This window comes from Pseudoliparis swirei, chromosome 10 (genome assembly GCF_029220125.1).
Source record: "Pseudoliparis swirei isolate HS2019 ecotype Mariana Trench chromosome 10, NWPU_hadal_v1, whole genome shotgun sequence".
Lineage (NCBI taxonomy): Eukaryota > Metazoa > Chordata > Actinopteri > Perciformes > Liparidae > Pseudoliparis > Pseudoliparis swirei.
In genome coordinates, this window is record NC_079397.1 from 13,625,733 (window position 1) to 13,640,505 (window position 14,773).

At 43.1% G+C, this 14,773-nt stretch overlaps 1 protein-coding gene across 4 annotated transcripts in view; it reads right to left on the reverse strand.

Annotated features, from left to right (window-relative positions):
- Nucleotides 1-8,155: 8,155 nt before the first annotated feature.
- wnt5b (wingless-type MMTV integration site family, member 5b) overlaps nt 8,156-14,773 on the reverse strand; it is a 74,915-nt gene continuing 68,297 nt past the window's right edge. For all 4 annotated transcript variants that reach the window (XM_056425001.1, XM_056425002.1, XM_056425000.1 and 1 more), the window contains 2 exons: nt 9,836-9,994; nt 8,156-8,486 (listed from right to left, as the gene is read on the reverse strand). In XM_056425001.1, coding sequence (XP_056280976.1) covers nt 8,187-8,486; nt 9,836-9,994 — 459 coding nt within the window. In that variant the 3' untranslated portion in view covers nt 8,156-8,186. The remainder of the gene's footprint in view (nt 8,487-9,835; nt 9,995-14,773) is intronic.

The following is a 14,773-nucleotide window of genomic DNA, read 5'->3' on the forward strand; positions in this document are numbered from 1 at the left end:
ACAAAAATATCATGCATTCTGGATTCATTACAAATCAACTGAAATATTGCAAGCCTTTTATTCTTTTAATATTGCTGATTATGGTTTACAGCTTAAGAAAACTAAAATATCCTATCTCTAAATATTAGAATATCATGAAAAAGTATACTAGTAGGGTATTAAACAAATCACTTGAATTGTCTAATTAACTCGAAACACCTGCAAGGGTTTCCTGAGCCTTGACAAACACTCAGCTGTTATAAATCTTTTTTTTACTTGGTCTGAGGAAATATTAAAATTTTATGAGATAGGATTTTAGAGTTTTCTTAAGCTGTAAGCCATAATCAGCAATATTAAAAGAATAAAAGGCTTGCAATATTTCAGTTGATTTGTAATGAATCCAGAATGCATGACATTTTTGTTTTTTTAATTGCATTACAGAAAATAAAGAACTTTATCACAATATTCTAATTTTCTGAGACAGTCCTGTATGTGGGCCTGTATGTGCAAGCTCTTCCAAAGGCAATGTGGTCATTTAGATAAGCCGCTGTTGTACCAACCAGAGCAACAAATAAGACTTTGAGCTTTATGGATTATATAATACAACTTGGTTGAACTCAGTAATGTTACAGATTAAATCAACACCATTTAATGTGTCTATAAACCCTATGTGTTTAAAGTGTGTTGCTTTCATCTATTTATATTGCCACCATGTACAGTGGACACAACATCTGATGTCTACAAAAACAAAGATGACATTCACAAGTATTTAAAATGTAAAACATTTGAAGATTTGAACACACACAATTGGGAATAAATACATGACTACAGCTCACTTAATTCCTCTCCAGCTAAATATAAATCATTTCCTTCTGATTAGACTTTCCATTATCTGGCAATGCTCTGTGTTAAAGAGGGTGTGTTGTTGGAAACAGTCAAAACAGGAAGACCACACCTGACATTAGGGGTGTGTGTTTGTGGGTTTTTTAAAATTCTGTAGATAAAAGCCTTAACCCTTGTGTTGCCTTAGGGTCATTTTGACCCGAATCAATATTACACCCTCCCCCCGCTTTAGGATTAATTTGACCCCATTCAATGTTTAATGTCGGTGTTCTTTCGGTAGTCAACAAACAAACATAAAGTGCCTCACACTTAAACTTGGAAAACAATATTAATTCTAATAATTTTCTGGAGGTTTTAATTGCTGGCGTCAAATTGAACCCAAAGGGTAAAATATGTTAGTAAATATAAAGGTAACAGGAGGGTGTAATATTGATTCGGGTCAAAATGACCCTCAGGCAACACAAGGGTTAAAGGGCCAATAAAATGACACTGTATTACAAATGTATTTTTTCTATGAAGATTTTAATGCAACGAGGAACTGACTGTCTCCACAAACAGACAACGCCATTTTGTAATATGTTAAGATTCCCCATGCAGCTTCCGTAAACACCGGGGAAACTACGGAGCTACGTCATGCTACGTGGCAAGACAAGCCTTATTGCAACACACACGATCCCACGTATATGGTCATTAAGCCCTGATCTAATACACACACTCGCACAAACAGGGTGTGACAGAAGAAAGACGACACACGATGAAACAGGTTCTGCATGTTGTTAAGAATGACTCAGTTGCTAGGATGAATAATACAGTACATGCTAATTGTACACATTAAGTGCAATTAGTCTTAAAAACATTGAAGTGCAGACAATATTTATTCATCGGTGTCCAGTGACAACTCCAATGCCACCTGTGATGGTTCCTGTCATGGAGCCTCGGGTGAGTCTTTGCATACCTTCTGGTGTCAATGTTCATTGTAATAGCCTACTCATTTCATGGCTGCCCAGGAAGTGGTTGGATGTTGGCGTATTTAATAGATTCCATTTGCAGGCGATGATGGTTAATAATGACAATGAAAAAGCCACCCGGGTTTCCATTCAGTTTGGTTAACAGCAGCAGACGGCATAGCTGTCGAGATAAATAACTGAAGCTGTGAAAAAGCTTTGGGTATTCACCCAAAATAAATGAATGAAAAAACCCTTTAAAAAATGTACACTACCGTTCAAAAGTTTGGGATCACTTTGAAATGACTTTATTTTTCAAAGAAAAGCACTGTTTTTTCAATAAAGATAACATTAATCAAAAATACACACTATACATTGTTAATGTGGTAAATGACTATTCTAGGTGGAAACGTCTGTGTAGCAGGCCCGAGGCCGCCACCCGTGGGTTTCCCCCCCCAGCACCAAGGATCCACCAGACAGCAAGAGGTTTTGTTCCAAGACATATTTATTGGCACGCACACGATACCGAGCAGACCGCAAAACACGTGCCTCTGCTCACCTCCCCCTCTCCACTCTCGAGTGGGAGCTTTTATAAGAGTGGCCTCGGCTGAGTGATTGCCAATCACCAGCACAGCTGCCACCCCCATGAGAGCTTGGGCGGAGGACTTAGGATGGGGGCTCTGGGGTTGGATGGAGCGGAGCTGGTAGGCCCTCCACCTGGACCTCGGGGTTCGACGGCAGCTCCGGACCTCAGCGGTCGTTCTGCTCGGTCCTGGGCTCTGGGTCCCAGGTCCTGGGGCTGGGTCGGCAGCTGGGTCCTGGGTCCTGGGGTCGGCAGCTCCGACGGGTCCTGGGGCTCTGGGGTCCGGGTCCTGACCTCAGGGGTCGCAGCTCCGGGTCCTGGGGTTCCCGCCTGTGCCCGCCCCTCCTCTATCCGCAGTATCTGGCCCAAGCTGCTCATCAGCTCTTCCTCCTGGTCTGGCTCCCTCCCTTTCAGGCACTCCAGCAGCAGCCCGCCAGACACAGCTGCCACAGTCTGGTTTCTAATGAAATATCTCCAGAGGTGTATAGAGGCCCATTTCCATCAACGATCACTCCAGTGTTCTAATGGTACATTGTGTTTGATAATCGCCTTAGAAGACTAATGTCTGATTAGAAAACCCTTGTGCAATTATGTTAGCACAGCTGAAAACAGTTATGCTGGTGATATAAGCTGTACAACTGGCCTTCCTTTGAGCTTGAAGTTTGAAGAACAAAATTAATACTTCAAATATTAATCATTATTTCTAACCTTGTCAATGTCTTGACTACATTTTCTATTCATTTGATAAATGAAAGTGTGATTTTTCATGGAAGACACAAAATTGTCTGGGTGATCCTAAACTTTTGAACGGTAGTGTAACTCTTTTGAAAATGACATGTGATCCTGCAGCAATGGTCTGTGTTGCATCATTGGTTCGTGATTTGCATCCTCGCCTCTCTGTAAATGTTGAGGTTTCCTTGTTTGGTCTGTGGCTTGTGTGTGTGTGTGTGTGTGTGTGTGTGTGTTCCACAGATATGTCTACTTTAAACCAACTGCATTAGAAACCTGTGATGAAGATACACGCTACCAAAGGTACAACTTCTCCATCAATTGAGATACTCCGTGCAGCTCTCTGTGTGATGAATCGTGCAATCTCTCGATAAGAGAGGCGGTTAATAAACAATACACTATAAACAATAAATGAATTAGGGTGAATAAAGCGGCGCTGAGGCGAGAATTACAATCCCGGCACATTTACTGAATGTACAGCACCATCCTGAAAGATCTGAATGCCTTTACTATAACAGCTGCTGGCTAATCTCTACACGCACACACACACACACACACACACACACACACACACACACACACACACACACACACACACACACACACACACACACACAGCATGCAAAATCCCATTGTACAGTTCACCTCGGGCTTTAAGTACAGCTACAGCTAGTAAAAGGTCAAAAAAGTACTCTGATTACACAGCATGGTTAATATGATACAGTACGTATAGCATTGAAAATACAGCTGTATCCCAATGACATCCGTATGTGTTTTATATGAACAATGACTTATTATAGGGAACAACATGCTTGCTATAACTGAAGTGTTTTTTAAATCATTTAAATTTGAATGGTGTCCCCCTGCTGGACGCAGGAGGAGCAGAAACCAGAGCTCCTCCTGATCCAACATATTGGATAACAGGTTGTAGAGGAATTATCGCGCATTGCTCAATGCCAAAAACACCACAGAAGTGAGAACAGATGTTAAGCTAAATTGTATGAGGCAGTTTTGCAGTAACGCACATAGTTCACTGGCACAAAGAGCATTTCATGCCACGGAGCAGGTTGTGATTATAGACAGCTGGCAGTCCAACACTAAAATGTCCTGCAGGTATCAGAGGGTCAGACCAGGACTCGTTCTGAATCACTGCACTAATGTTCCAGGCCAGTTAGATGTGCAGAGGTGCTGTTTTGGCCTTTTAAAGAGACCTGCAGCTACATGTCTCATCCCACTCGGCTGCTGAGCTGAGAGCAGAGTCAAAGCTGCACAGAGAAAGACTAGAATGGGCACTCGGTAGAGCGCATACCTTCGCATGTCACAAGATTGGGCATTGAATTATGAACATTTTGGCATTAGTTGTATGCCAATTGGATAGAAATTGACCGTGCTATGGTAAAAAGAAGATGTTGACCTTTCCATGACCTTGACCTTTGACCCGATTGATCCCAAAATCTAATCAAATGGACCCCGGATAATAACCAATCATCCCACCAAATTTCATGCGATTCGGTTTAATACTTTTTGAGTTAGGCGAATAACACGCATACAAATAAATACGCGGCGATCAAGACATAACCTTCCGCATTTTCAATGCGAAGGTAATAAGGGGAGGGTTTATAATGAGGTCTAACATGCAGGACGAGCTCCAGATCCCCCAACACCTGAGGGAACATAAGCCAAACTCCGAGCTGATAGAGGTGACTGAAACACATTTGTCTTGTTAATAAGTGCCCCCTCGGCGAATTTATATACACGATTGACTTAAGGCACAAAAGCTGCAGACAGACTGATGGTAAAGTCAGCAAAAAAAACCTGAATGTTGGAGCCAACTTAGACACGCTCTTCCCTCTGCGGGAGAACGGATGTCAAAACTAGCATCTTCGTGCAGACAAGAAAATAAACACAACCTCAGAGCGAGAACGGGCCTAATTAAAGAAAGACAACCTGTCTGTGTGTCTCTTTGTTTCACCGCCAAATTAGCAGCATCACGGCAGCAGATGGTTGTCAGGCGAAAAGGATTAGAGACACCAGCAGGTTACACTTTCACTTGTCTGATCTTCAGCAGGCATACACACATGCAAAAAACACACACACACTCACACACACTTCACAACACTATCAGACACATGCATACACCATAAATGTGAGATGAATACATTACATTAGGAACTAGAACGGGCACTCGGTAGAGCGCATACCTTCGCATATCACAAGATTGGGCATTGAATTATGAACATTTTGGCATTAGTTGCATGCCAATTGGATAAAAATTGACCGTGCTATGGTCAAAAGAAGATGTTGAACTTTTCATGACCTTGACCTTGAATTTTGATCCGATCGATCCCAAAATCTAATCAAATGGTCCCCGGATAATAACCAATCATCCCACCAAATGTCATGCGATTCGGTTTAATATTTTTTGAGTTATGCGAGTAACACGCATACAAATAAATAAATACAACATTACCTTCCGCATTTTCAATGCGAAGGTAATCAGCAGCAGCAGTCGTGGCTGTATTGACACACAGTCCTCTCCCAGGTGAGGAGGATTACACCGACCCCGACAGTACTACATGGCCAGTCATGCTGCTCTGGTCAGTGATGTAATCCCATTAACTGTGAGCGGCTAAAGGTAATGGGATTGTTACCGGGGTCACTGTAGAGAACAATGACTGTGCACTTGACTTTCAGTGCTAAAAGTTGTCAAAATTATAGCAGAGCTGCAGGAGTATTTTCTAGAGTAATAGAGAGGAGCTGGAGTCTCACTGCTGGTGCCATAACGTCACCAAAGAGAGTCTAACATGTTGACAACAACAATATGGAGTACACAGAGAGTTAAAAGCAACGTGGCATCCGTGGAGCAGATAAGGAGTCGAGGAGTGGACGCGCTGTTTTGTGCATCTGATTGGGTCAAAGTTCTCAGGGAGGCGTGAGAAAATAGAGAATAAGCATGAACATAATAATAAATGACATCCTTTAGGGGCAAGAAGACGGAGAACAACTTTAGGAACATACATATTTTACTTTTTTATGTGAGAAAACAGTACACACATATAAACACAATGTGGTGTCGTATTGAACATAAACACAGTCCGACTGTAATACTGATATGATCGATAAGGTTGGATTGATAGGGGAGTTTTTACTGGAAATAAATGCACTCAATAACCACGAGTAATGGGTTTGAGGATCGTCGGTCAAAGAACTTGAACATTACTGTATATTTGTAATCCATCGCCCACAACAGAGTTAGGGTATACTTAGGAAGTGCGCACACTTTTCTCATGGTTCAAAATGGGAAATAAATGCTAATTGTGAGGAGGTATAATGAACTTAAACTAAAAACTCCATAATATGAATCTTATATGAACTCAAAATATGTAAAAGGTTTGAAGAATTTCCTTATTTATTATTACTTGATTGTATTCAATTCATTACAGAAACATTATTGATGTGAAAACATTGAGAAGATCAGACAAATTACTTATAATCCTCCAGAATACAGGAATTGGAGCCACCGAAAATATATGACCACGATCGTCAACGTTCTCGTCGTGTTCAGCGGATGAGGAGCGACATCGTGGCGAGGTGATGCCGAGGCCTCGCCACACCGACAAGCGACTCGAGGGAAAGATTTCAGCTTCAGTGTCCACGGCTGAGATATGAATCTTATACCTGCAGACTTATGTTGTGTTTGACTCGCTGCGAGCAGTAATTTCATGTTTTGAAAGGAGAAAATTAAAAAAACTAATAACTCAAAGTCAATTGTAAAAGCTCATTCTGATAATTCTGCATCACTCTCTATTAATTGTGGATTTCTCATTCAAAGCATCATCATGTTGGCCTTGTTGTGAATGGCACTACTGTAGCTCAGCTTCCTGTACTGCATCACTTCCCCACTTCGCAACTGTGTGCATCCTTTTCCACGAACGACAAAGACTCGTCTGTAGCTGTGAAGTGAAGACGCGTGTGTGTGTGTGTGTGTGTGTGTGTGTGTGGGGGGGGGGGGAATCGGACTTCCACACTCAAGAACAGAACAAAGCCTCGTTGTCGAAGACGAGTTTCTCAAAAGAATACACAATGATACTCATGTAGAAAACATAGGAGACAGAAAAATAAAAACAATAATAAAATATACCTTCTTTTTTTCCCCCCATCTAGCTAATAAATTGCAGTCCTCTCTGTTTTCCCACGCCGATGCATTCATTTCATTTTTCCGCAGCGTGTTCAGTCCTCTTCTGTTCACTTTGTGACTTCTGAACGTGTCGCCTGGAGTTTTGTGGCTTAACGATCCCTCTCGATTTAATTTGAACCGTTTCCCTTTTATCGCCATTCCCTTTCTGTATCTGATTGTTAGATCGCTGGATGCACTGATTTCACTTGCAGGGTTAAAGGTCAAAGGTTCTCTGAGAGAGACACTCCCACGGCTTTGAACTCCAAAAGGACTTTGTTGGATCGGGGGATTCCTGAACACACGAGTTGTACGGGTCCAAAGTGTGCCTTAGGTTTGTTTAAGTCCCTTTAAATAACGATAGCGACTTGGATGTTTATTTATTATTTACTTATATATTTATTTCATCGCTCATATTTGTTTGTCATCGCACCAGTCCCCTTTTTACGATCCAGTTATTCCACCTTCCAGGTCCATTTATCCTTGATGTCCGTCCGTGCTCATCCATCGTGATGTCGTACAGGAAAGCAGAATGCGATGCCGGGGCGGCCAGAAGCGGGAATCTCAAGAGTTGTCCGAAAAAACACGGAAGAAATCACATGCCTCCTTGCTCCTCTTCTCATCCATCTGGTCTTCTTCCCCGCCTATCAATCCATCACTGGGCTTCTTCACGCACACAATAATAAAATGTCCGCACAGGTGTGACTCAGCGTTTTGCTCTTCATGTGAAAAGTCAGCGATTTATAAATGGAGGCGAGAAGGGAAGCTGGTCAGAAAATGGACCCCGTGTGTGTCTTAACCTATCCCGAACACAAAAAAACCTGAAACGTCCCCGCCTCCTCCCTCTCCATCATCCCGCCACCTCCCCCCTCTTCACCTCTCCTCCTTGTTTTCTTCCTCACCCCCTTCCGCCCGCCCGTCCTCTGCCGGCGTGCTATTTGCACACAAACTGGTCCACGAGTGTCGTGCAGCGCTTGCACTTGACGTAGCAGCACCAGTGGAACTTGCAGTGGCAGCGCTCGTGCTTGTAGGTCTTGAACTGGTCGTATCCTCGGCCGCAGCACATGAGCTTGCAGCCGTCCATGCCCTCCGAGGTCTTGTTGCAGAGGCGGCCCTGCGTGCCCAGCGAGCCCGTGGTCTCGTTGCGGAGGCAGTAGTCGGGGCTGGTGTCGATGTAGACCAGATCCTCCGCGGTCGGGGTGTTGAAGCGCTTGTTCTCCAGCTCCAGCTTGCCCTGGTAGAAGGGGAACCAATCAGGGATTATTACCTTTGCATCGAAAATGCCGGAAGGTTATGTTTTGATCGCCGTGTATTTATTTATTTATTTGTATGCGTGTTATTCGCATAACTCCAAAAGTATTAAACGGAATCGCATGACATTTGGTGGGATGATTGGTTATTATCCGGGGACCATTTGATTAGATTTTGGGATCGATCGGGTCAAAGGTCAATGTAAAGTTCATGAAAAGGTCAAAATCTTTTTTACCATAGCACGGTCAATTTTTATCCAATTGGCATGCAACTAATGCCAACATGTTCATAATTCAATGCCCAATCTTGTGATATGCGAAGGTATGCGCTCTACCGAGTGCCCGTTCTAGTTTTTGTTGTTGTTGTTGTATTTTTCTGTTCAGCGCTTTTGTACGTGACACTCTAGAACAGGGGTGTCGAACTCATTTTCACCGCGGGCCACGTCAGCATCACGGCCGCCCTCAAAGGGTTGTAACTGTAAAGGTGCGTTCACGCCAAAAGCGAAACTATTTTTCGCGTCGCCCAAAAACGCGTGAGTTTACTCGCTCGACCGTTCGCCGTGTTCTCGCCATGAGCGTCGAGACGCTCCGCGAGACACGGAGCTTAGCTCCGTGTCTCGTCTCCGTAAAGACCGTCATCATCTCCTTCATCCACCAGAATAACTAACCACTTGTTCTGCTTTATACTTGTTGTGGACGTCCCACACACTAACGCCCTCGTGTTTGGGTTCATGACATCACCCGTAGGCTCACTCAGCTCGGTCACTTTCACCGATGAAGTCACTGTTACGTCTGAAAGACTTCCGCTTCCAGCGCTACGAGAGCGGAACTCGAGAGCCGATTGGCCCCGAGTTGCGAGATGACCGCCTCAAAGTGGAAATATTTCAACTCGGGGCGAAAATTGTGCCGCTGTAAACGCGTCGCCCACATCGCGTCGCCGAAAACGCCCCAAACGCTCCGCCCATGAAAATATCGCGTCTATCGCAGCCACACGCGTCTGTACGTTGACTTTTCATGGGATTCGGTCGCGCGAAAAAATAGTTTCGCTTTTGGTGTGAACGCACCTTAACACTGTTGTGAAAAACTCTCTTTGCATTTGATTTTTGTTTATTTGAGTGTAGAAATATTGTACATAAGAACATGTCTTTAATGTTATAACATAAATCCATTTCATTTGAAACCTTCAAAATAAAAGCACAGGATATTTTACTAAAATTTCTTCAAGAAAAGGGCGCCACATAAAATGATGTGGTGGGCCGGATTCGGGCCGCGGGCCATGCGTTTGACACCTGTGGTCTAGAAGACGACGTGTATCTGCCGTGAGCTCCTGTACCTTGCGTCCGATGCGCATGGCAGCCGCGCTGTCGTACTTCTCCTTCAGGAACTCTCCGACGCGTCGGAAGTCGGCCAGCTGGAGCCAACAGGTCTTCAGACTGCAGGAACCGGAGACGCCGTGACATTTACAGGCTACATTCGCAAGGTTATAGGCCGCCTGGTGGAGTGAGAGAACCAAAAAAAGGTGTTGGTTAGATGTGGTTGTGCTTCTCACGCCTCATCTCATCACTATCTATCCCACAATGAATTCCCTCGATACAGACTACATTAAAATAGAGTAAAAGAGAAGATAGATAAACTCAACATGTGAGAGGCCTCATTAAATTGACTTTAAGACTGCATCCAGGCTGGTAGTTGCGTGTTGTGCTGTAGATCTACTATATTTGCTGCAACGCTGCTGCCACCTAGTGGTCAGCATGTGTAACTGCTCCGAGTTACACAGAATAAATGTGCTCAAAACAACAGTTTGTTTCTGCAAAAATCATGGATACAAACGCTCAAGCTTATATAGTTTTAATTTATGAACTCTGGAGCTTTGGGTCATTTTTTAAATTGCCAACTGCCAAATTAAATATGAGGAAAAAACCGACACCATAGCCAAATAGATTCATATGTGCCAGCTGCACACTGCTACACTTTCTGAGGGCTTTTCTCCCAAATTAGCCAAATAAAGCAACACATTTTGAAATATTCCCATCTCCATGTTTCTGTGACCATTGGGCGCTGATGCAAAACACCATTGTGTTAAAATCTGCGGTAAAAATGCAAAGCAAAGAAAAACAAAGAACATATTTTTGCTCCATCCATACACGCTGTTCCCTGACAGGCTTGTCAGTCCTACTCCACCAAACTAAAACAAACAGCTGACTGAGAATTGACGGGCTGCTGCGAACCAGAGGAAATGTGGCTCTATTGCGAATCTAGTTTCCCACACAGCTCCGAGCTAGAAAGCAGTCTATAAAAAAAGAAAAGTATCGCATGACATATAATTAGATTAGCTATAAAATCAGTGAAATTGCTCCATGATAAATAAATCACGGGTTAGAGCCACTGATCTGGCACTTATTACTTTTTTTCTTAATCATTCTAGATAGGAGCACTAAAATATAAATATAAAGCATAATTGTCTGTTTCTTGCCATTCTTTAAAACTAAATGTCCTATTTTGACCAAAAAAAACGGACCCATCATCTGAGACATTAAATATAAATGTAGTGCCGTATTGCTTTATTATTTTCATACTCATGGCTTTTTAGTTTTTTGAGTTTGCAGGTTTTTTGGCTGGGTCTGAACACTACAAATGATTTTTTTTTTTTACACGTGCATATGCTAAGGAAACAGAACAGGAAATACAAGATTTATGGCCTCAGCAGCGGTGGGCTTTAGGGGGAGCCCTTCACACCCCTGCAGCTAAACCAGGCCAGTTAAGCAGCATTCAATAAACACACACACACACACACACACACACACACACACACCATGTATTATGTCACTAAGCATGTACTGTGTTATGTTTCTTCGTGTCTGCAGCGATGCCGTTCCCACCATACTTGCTGAATCAGTTCTTTCGGTTTCCCCTCACACAAATGAAACCCATCACTCCTCACTGCCTGATCTCAATTACCTTCTCACCTCTTTTAACCCCTCCATCCCAAACACCCCCCCCCCTCCCACCCCCGACCCCGACCCCCACCTCCCACCCCTGCTCCCCTCTCCTCTAGTTTACTACCCAGCAGGCATAGCACTCGGCACCCTCCAATCCTGTGACTTGACCCCCGTGACCCCCATCAGAGAGCCACTGAGAGCAGGGGACAATGACATGCTCAAAACAAGGCTTCTATAGCTTCACTAAATGTGTGCGCCTTGCAATCTTCTTAAAAAACGCAGTCTCTGCTATTTAGGAACGATTAGATATTTCTCTTCACACCTCATACTGCTCACAGTGTGACGAATTAATGAGTTTTTAAAGTTAGAATTAGTTTTACACACATCATCAGGAGAAAATCCTCATATTCTATGACTCCTTGTTGTTTTACGAGCCCTCATGTTTCCTCAGATCCCCCACTGTGAGGCTTATTAGAGGTTCACAATCACAGTAATACAAAAATTAGTCTTACTCTTTTTTTAGCCATCGCCCCAAATTATGGATAATATTTTCAAGGATATTAGGGAAGAATAAATAAGAGGTTTAGAGCTCCAGCCCAAAACAATATATATTTTCAACTTTTAATTTGCAATCTAATCCTTTCTTTCGAAGTAGTCTTTTCTTACTTACTTTTCAGTTTGACCTTTATATAATTATTATATAAATTGAGCAACTTGGTACTACTGTATTGCACTAGCTCATTATTATTCCTATTATTAATATTACTAGCTACCGATAACACAAAATAATCAAACCATGCCTATAATGTGTGTGTCTGTGTGTGTCCTGCATCAAACTGAACTATTTGGTGGGTTGTGCCTGCTGGGCGCAGTGACACTGGACCTGATGGAAAAACACACACACACACACACACACACGGTCAGTCATCCGTGGTGGTGACACGGTCTCTGTGTCAGGCACAATAGGTTCTGCTCAGACAGAGTTAGGGGTTAGGAGCCGTGTCTGTGTGTGTGTGTGTGTGTGTGTGTGTGTGTGTGTTTGGGTGGGTGGGTGTAGTTAGTATAATAGTAGTCGTAGAATGGGGCAGAAATAGAGAACATAGTTCATCCTTTGTGAATAAACAATAAATGAGGAGTAAAAATTGCCAGGAAGAGGGCCACATTTTTTTGAATTTTCAAAATCCTGTAATCAATTTGAATCCTAGCTTTTGTTTTATGGTTATTTTTCTGACTTTGATCTTATTTTTCTAGCTTTTATTATACAGCTAGTACTCTAATATTGGTCATCAGAGCAACTTTAATTCAGCAACCGAGGGTAATGAACTTTGCAGCTGTAAAGAAACGGACTTCACACAAGCACAAGATTTAAAATAATTAAAGGCAGTTCCCTGCAGCCATATTCTTGTCATATATTCTCATATTTGTGGATCGTTTCTGTTCTGTGTGAACATCTAATGCATGTCCCCTCTCTATTATTCTCTCTGAGGATTCTTCCCTTTATTTGTTGGAGTTTTTTGGGGAGTTTTTCCTTATCCGAACCGTTGGATTGCATTCAGTACAGATTGTAAAGCCTTTGAGGCAAACTTGTGATCGTGATAAGGAGATATGATGGCTCTTTGTCAGCCGACTCCACAGCAGATAGAGACGAGAGCATTTGTTGTGGAATGCTGCTCGTAACTCATTCTTCTTTTTGTAGATCAAAGACCAATATAATAAGATCAGTTTGGAAAATTACACCAGAGCATGAAAACAAAGGATCAGATGATTCTCTCAAACTTCTCTTTAATTAGCCTGAAAGAAAAACAAAAAACATAAATACTCTCTATCTGTTGGTGCCATCAATTAATTGAAACTACTGTGTATCACATTCCTTATCACTCTTACACCAAATAGACAAATGCCTTAATTTATCCAATTTTGTTTTGATGTTAGGCCCACAGTGGAGATAAGTGCTTACAATGAAGTCTCCTTGGTTCCAAACAATGATGAAATGTATTGTGTATAAACAGTGAAGTAAAGTTTAAACAGTGAAGAGCAGTGAGAGAGATGGATCTGAGGGATGACGGCTGTTAGACTGGGAATGTACAACTCGTTGTTTTGGTCTCTATGTGTGACAAGTCGGCCTCATCTGATTTGTGTGAAACGGAGACAGTGGACCTGGGTGGCTGTGTGTGTGTGTGTGTGTGTGTGTGTGTGTGTGTGTGTCTTTCAGAGTCAAGGGAGTGTGACGGAGGTCCATCCCTCACCCTGCGTCTCTGTCTCCAGACGCTTGTACACACAGACGACCACGTTATCCGCCTTACACACAAATCAAATGAAGCTGAGCACACACACACACACACACACGCACACACACACACACGCACACACACACACGCACACACACACACACACGCACACAGCGGCACGCCCCTGTCACCTCCACAAAAGCCCCGCGGTTTGCCTTGTTCAACCAAGCAAGACAAATCCTGCTTTGGGACAAACTGGCGTGTCCACGAAAGAAAGAGAGAAGAAGGGATGAGGAGAAAAAGAGAAACGGTCTTCCTCTCGCTCGCTCTCCTCCTTTTCATCTCTCTCTTCTCCTCTCTTCCGTTTCGATGGACAGGTGACAAAGAAAACAAGGGATCAAACAAGAGAGAGGAGGAAAAGCCATTCAAAAGAGTGTGTGTGTGTGTTAAAGGGAAGCTGAGGAACTGTGTGTGTGTGTGTGTGTGTGTGTGTGTGTGTGTTAATACAAGGCTGCAGCAATAGATCTTTCTCTCTTATACACTCTCCTATAGCCCCAATGGGACCCTCAGCAGAAACACAACCTCTCCAGACCCTCACCTTTGACCCCTCACACACACACTCACACAAAACCAGGCTCAATGTCTCTCACACAAATCAAATGGAGTTGAGACGACATGCACACGCACACGCGCGCACACACACACACACAGCGTCTTTGTCTCGCAAACAGCTTAAACAAAGCTCCTCTAATTGAAGATAAAGACATTCTCCTGATCCAACGTGTACCGGAACTGGCAAATGGACCTTTTTAACCAGGAAGGTGTGTGTGTGTGTGTGTGTGTGTGTGTGTGTGTGTCAGCATGTGAGCGTTTGTGTGCGAGCTTGTAGCCTCGTTGAAGGTGAACGGTTTCTTTTGGTGCATTTCTTCCCACCTGAAATAATTCCCAAACGCCTTTCGCTCCGGTATCAAGACTGGAGCTTCTAATAGTTGCTGTATGGCAACAAGAGAGGGTCAAAAAACCTCAGAAACTACAACATGCCAGTTTGACAAACGATACCACATCCACCCATCGCTGTCTTTCTCATTTTCACATTGTTTAGTT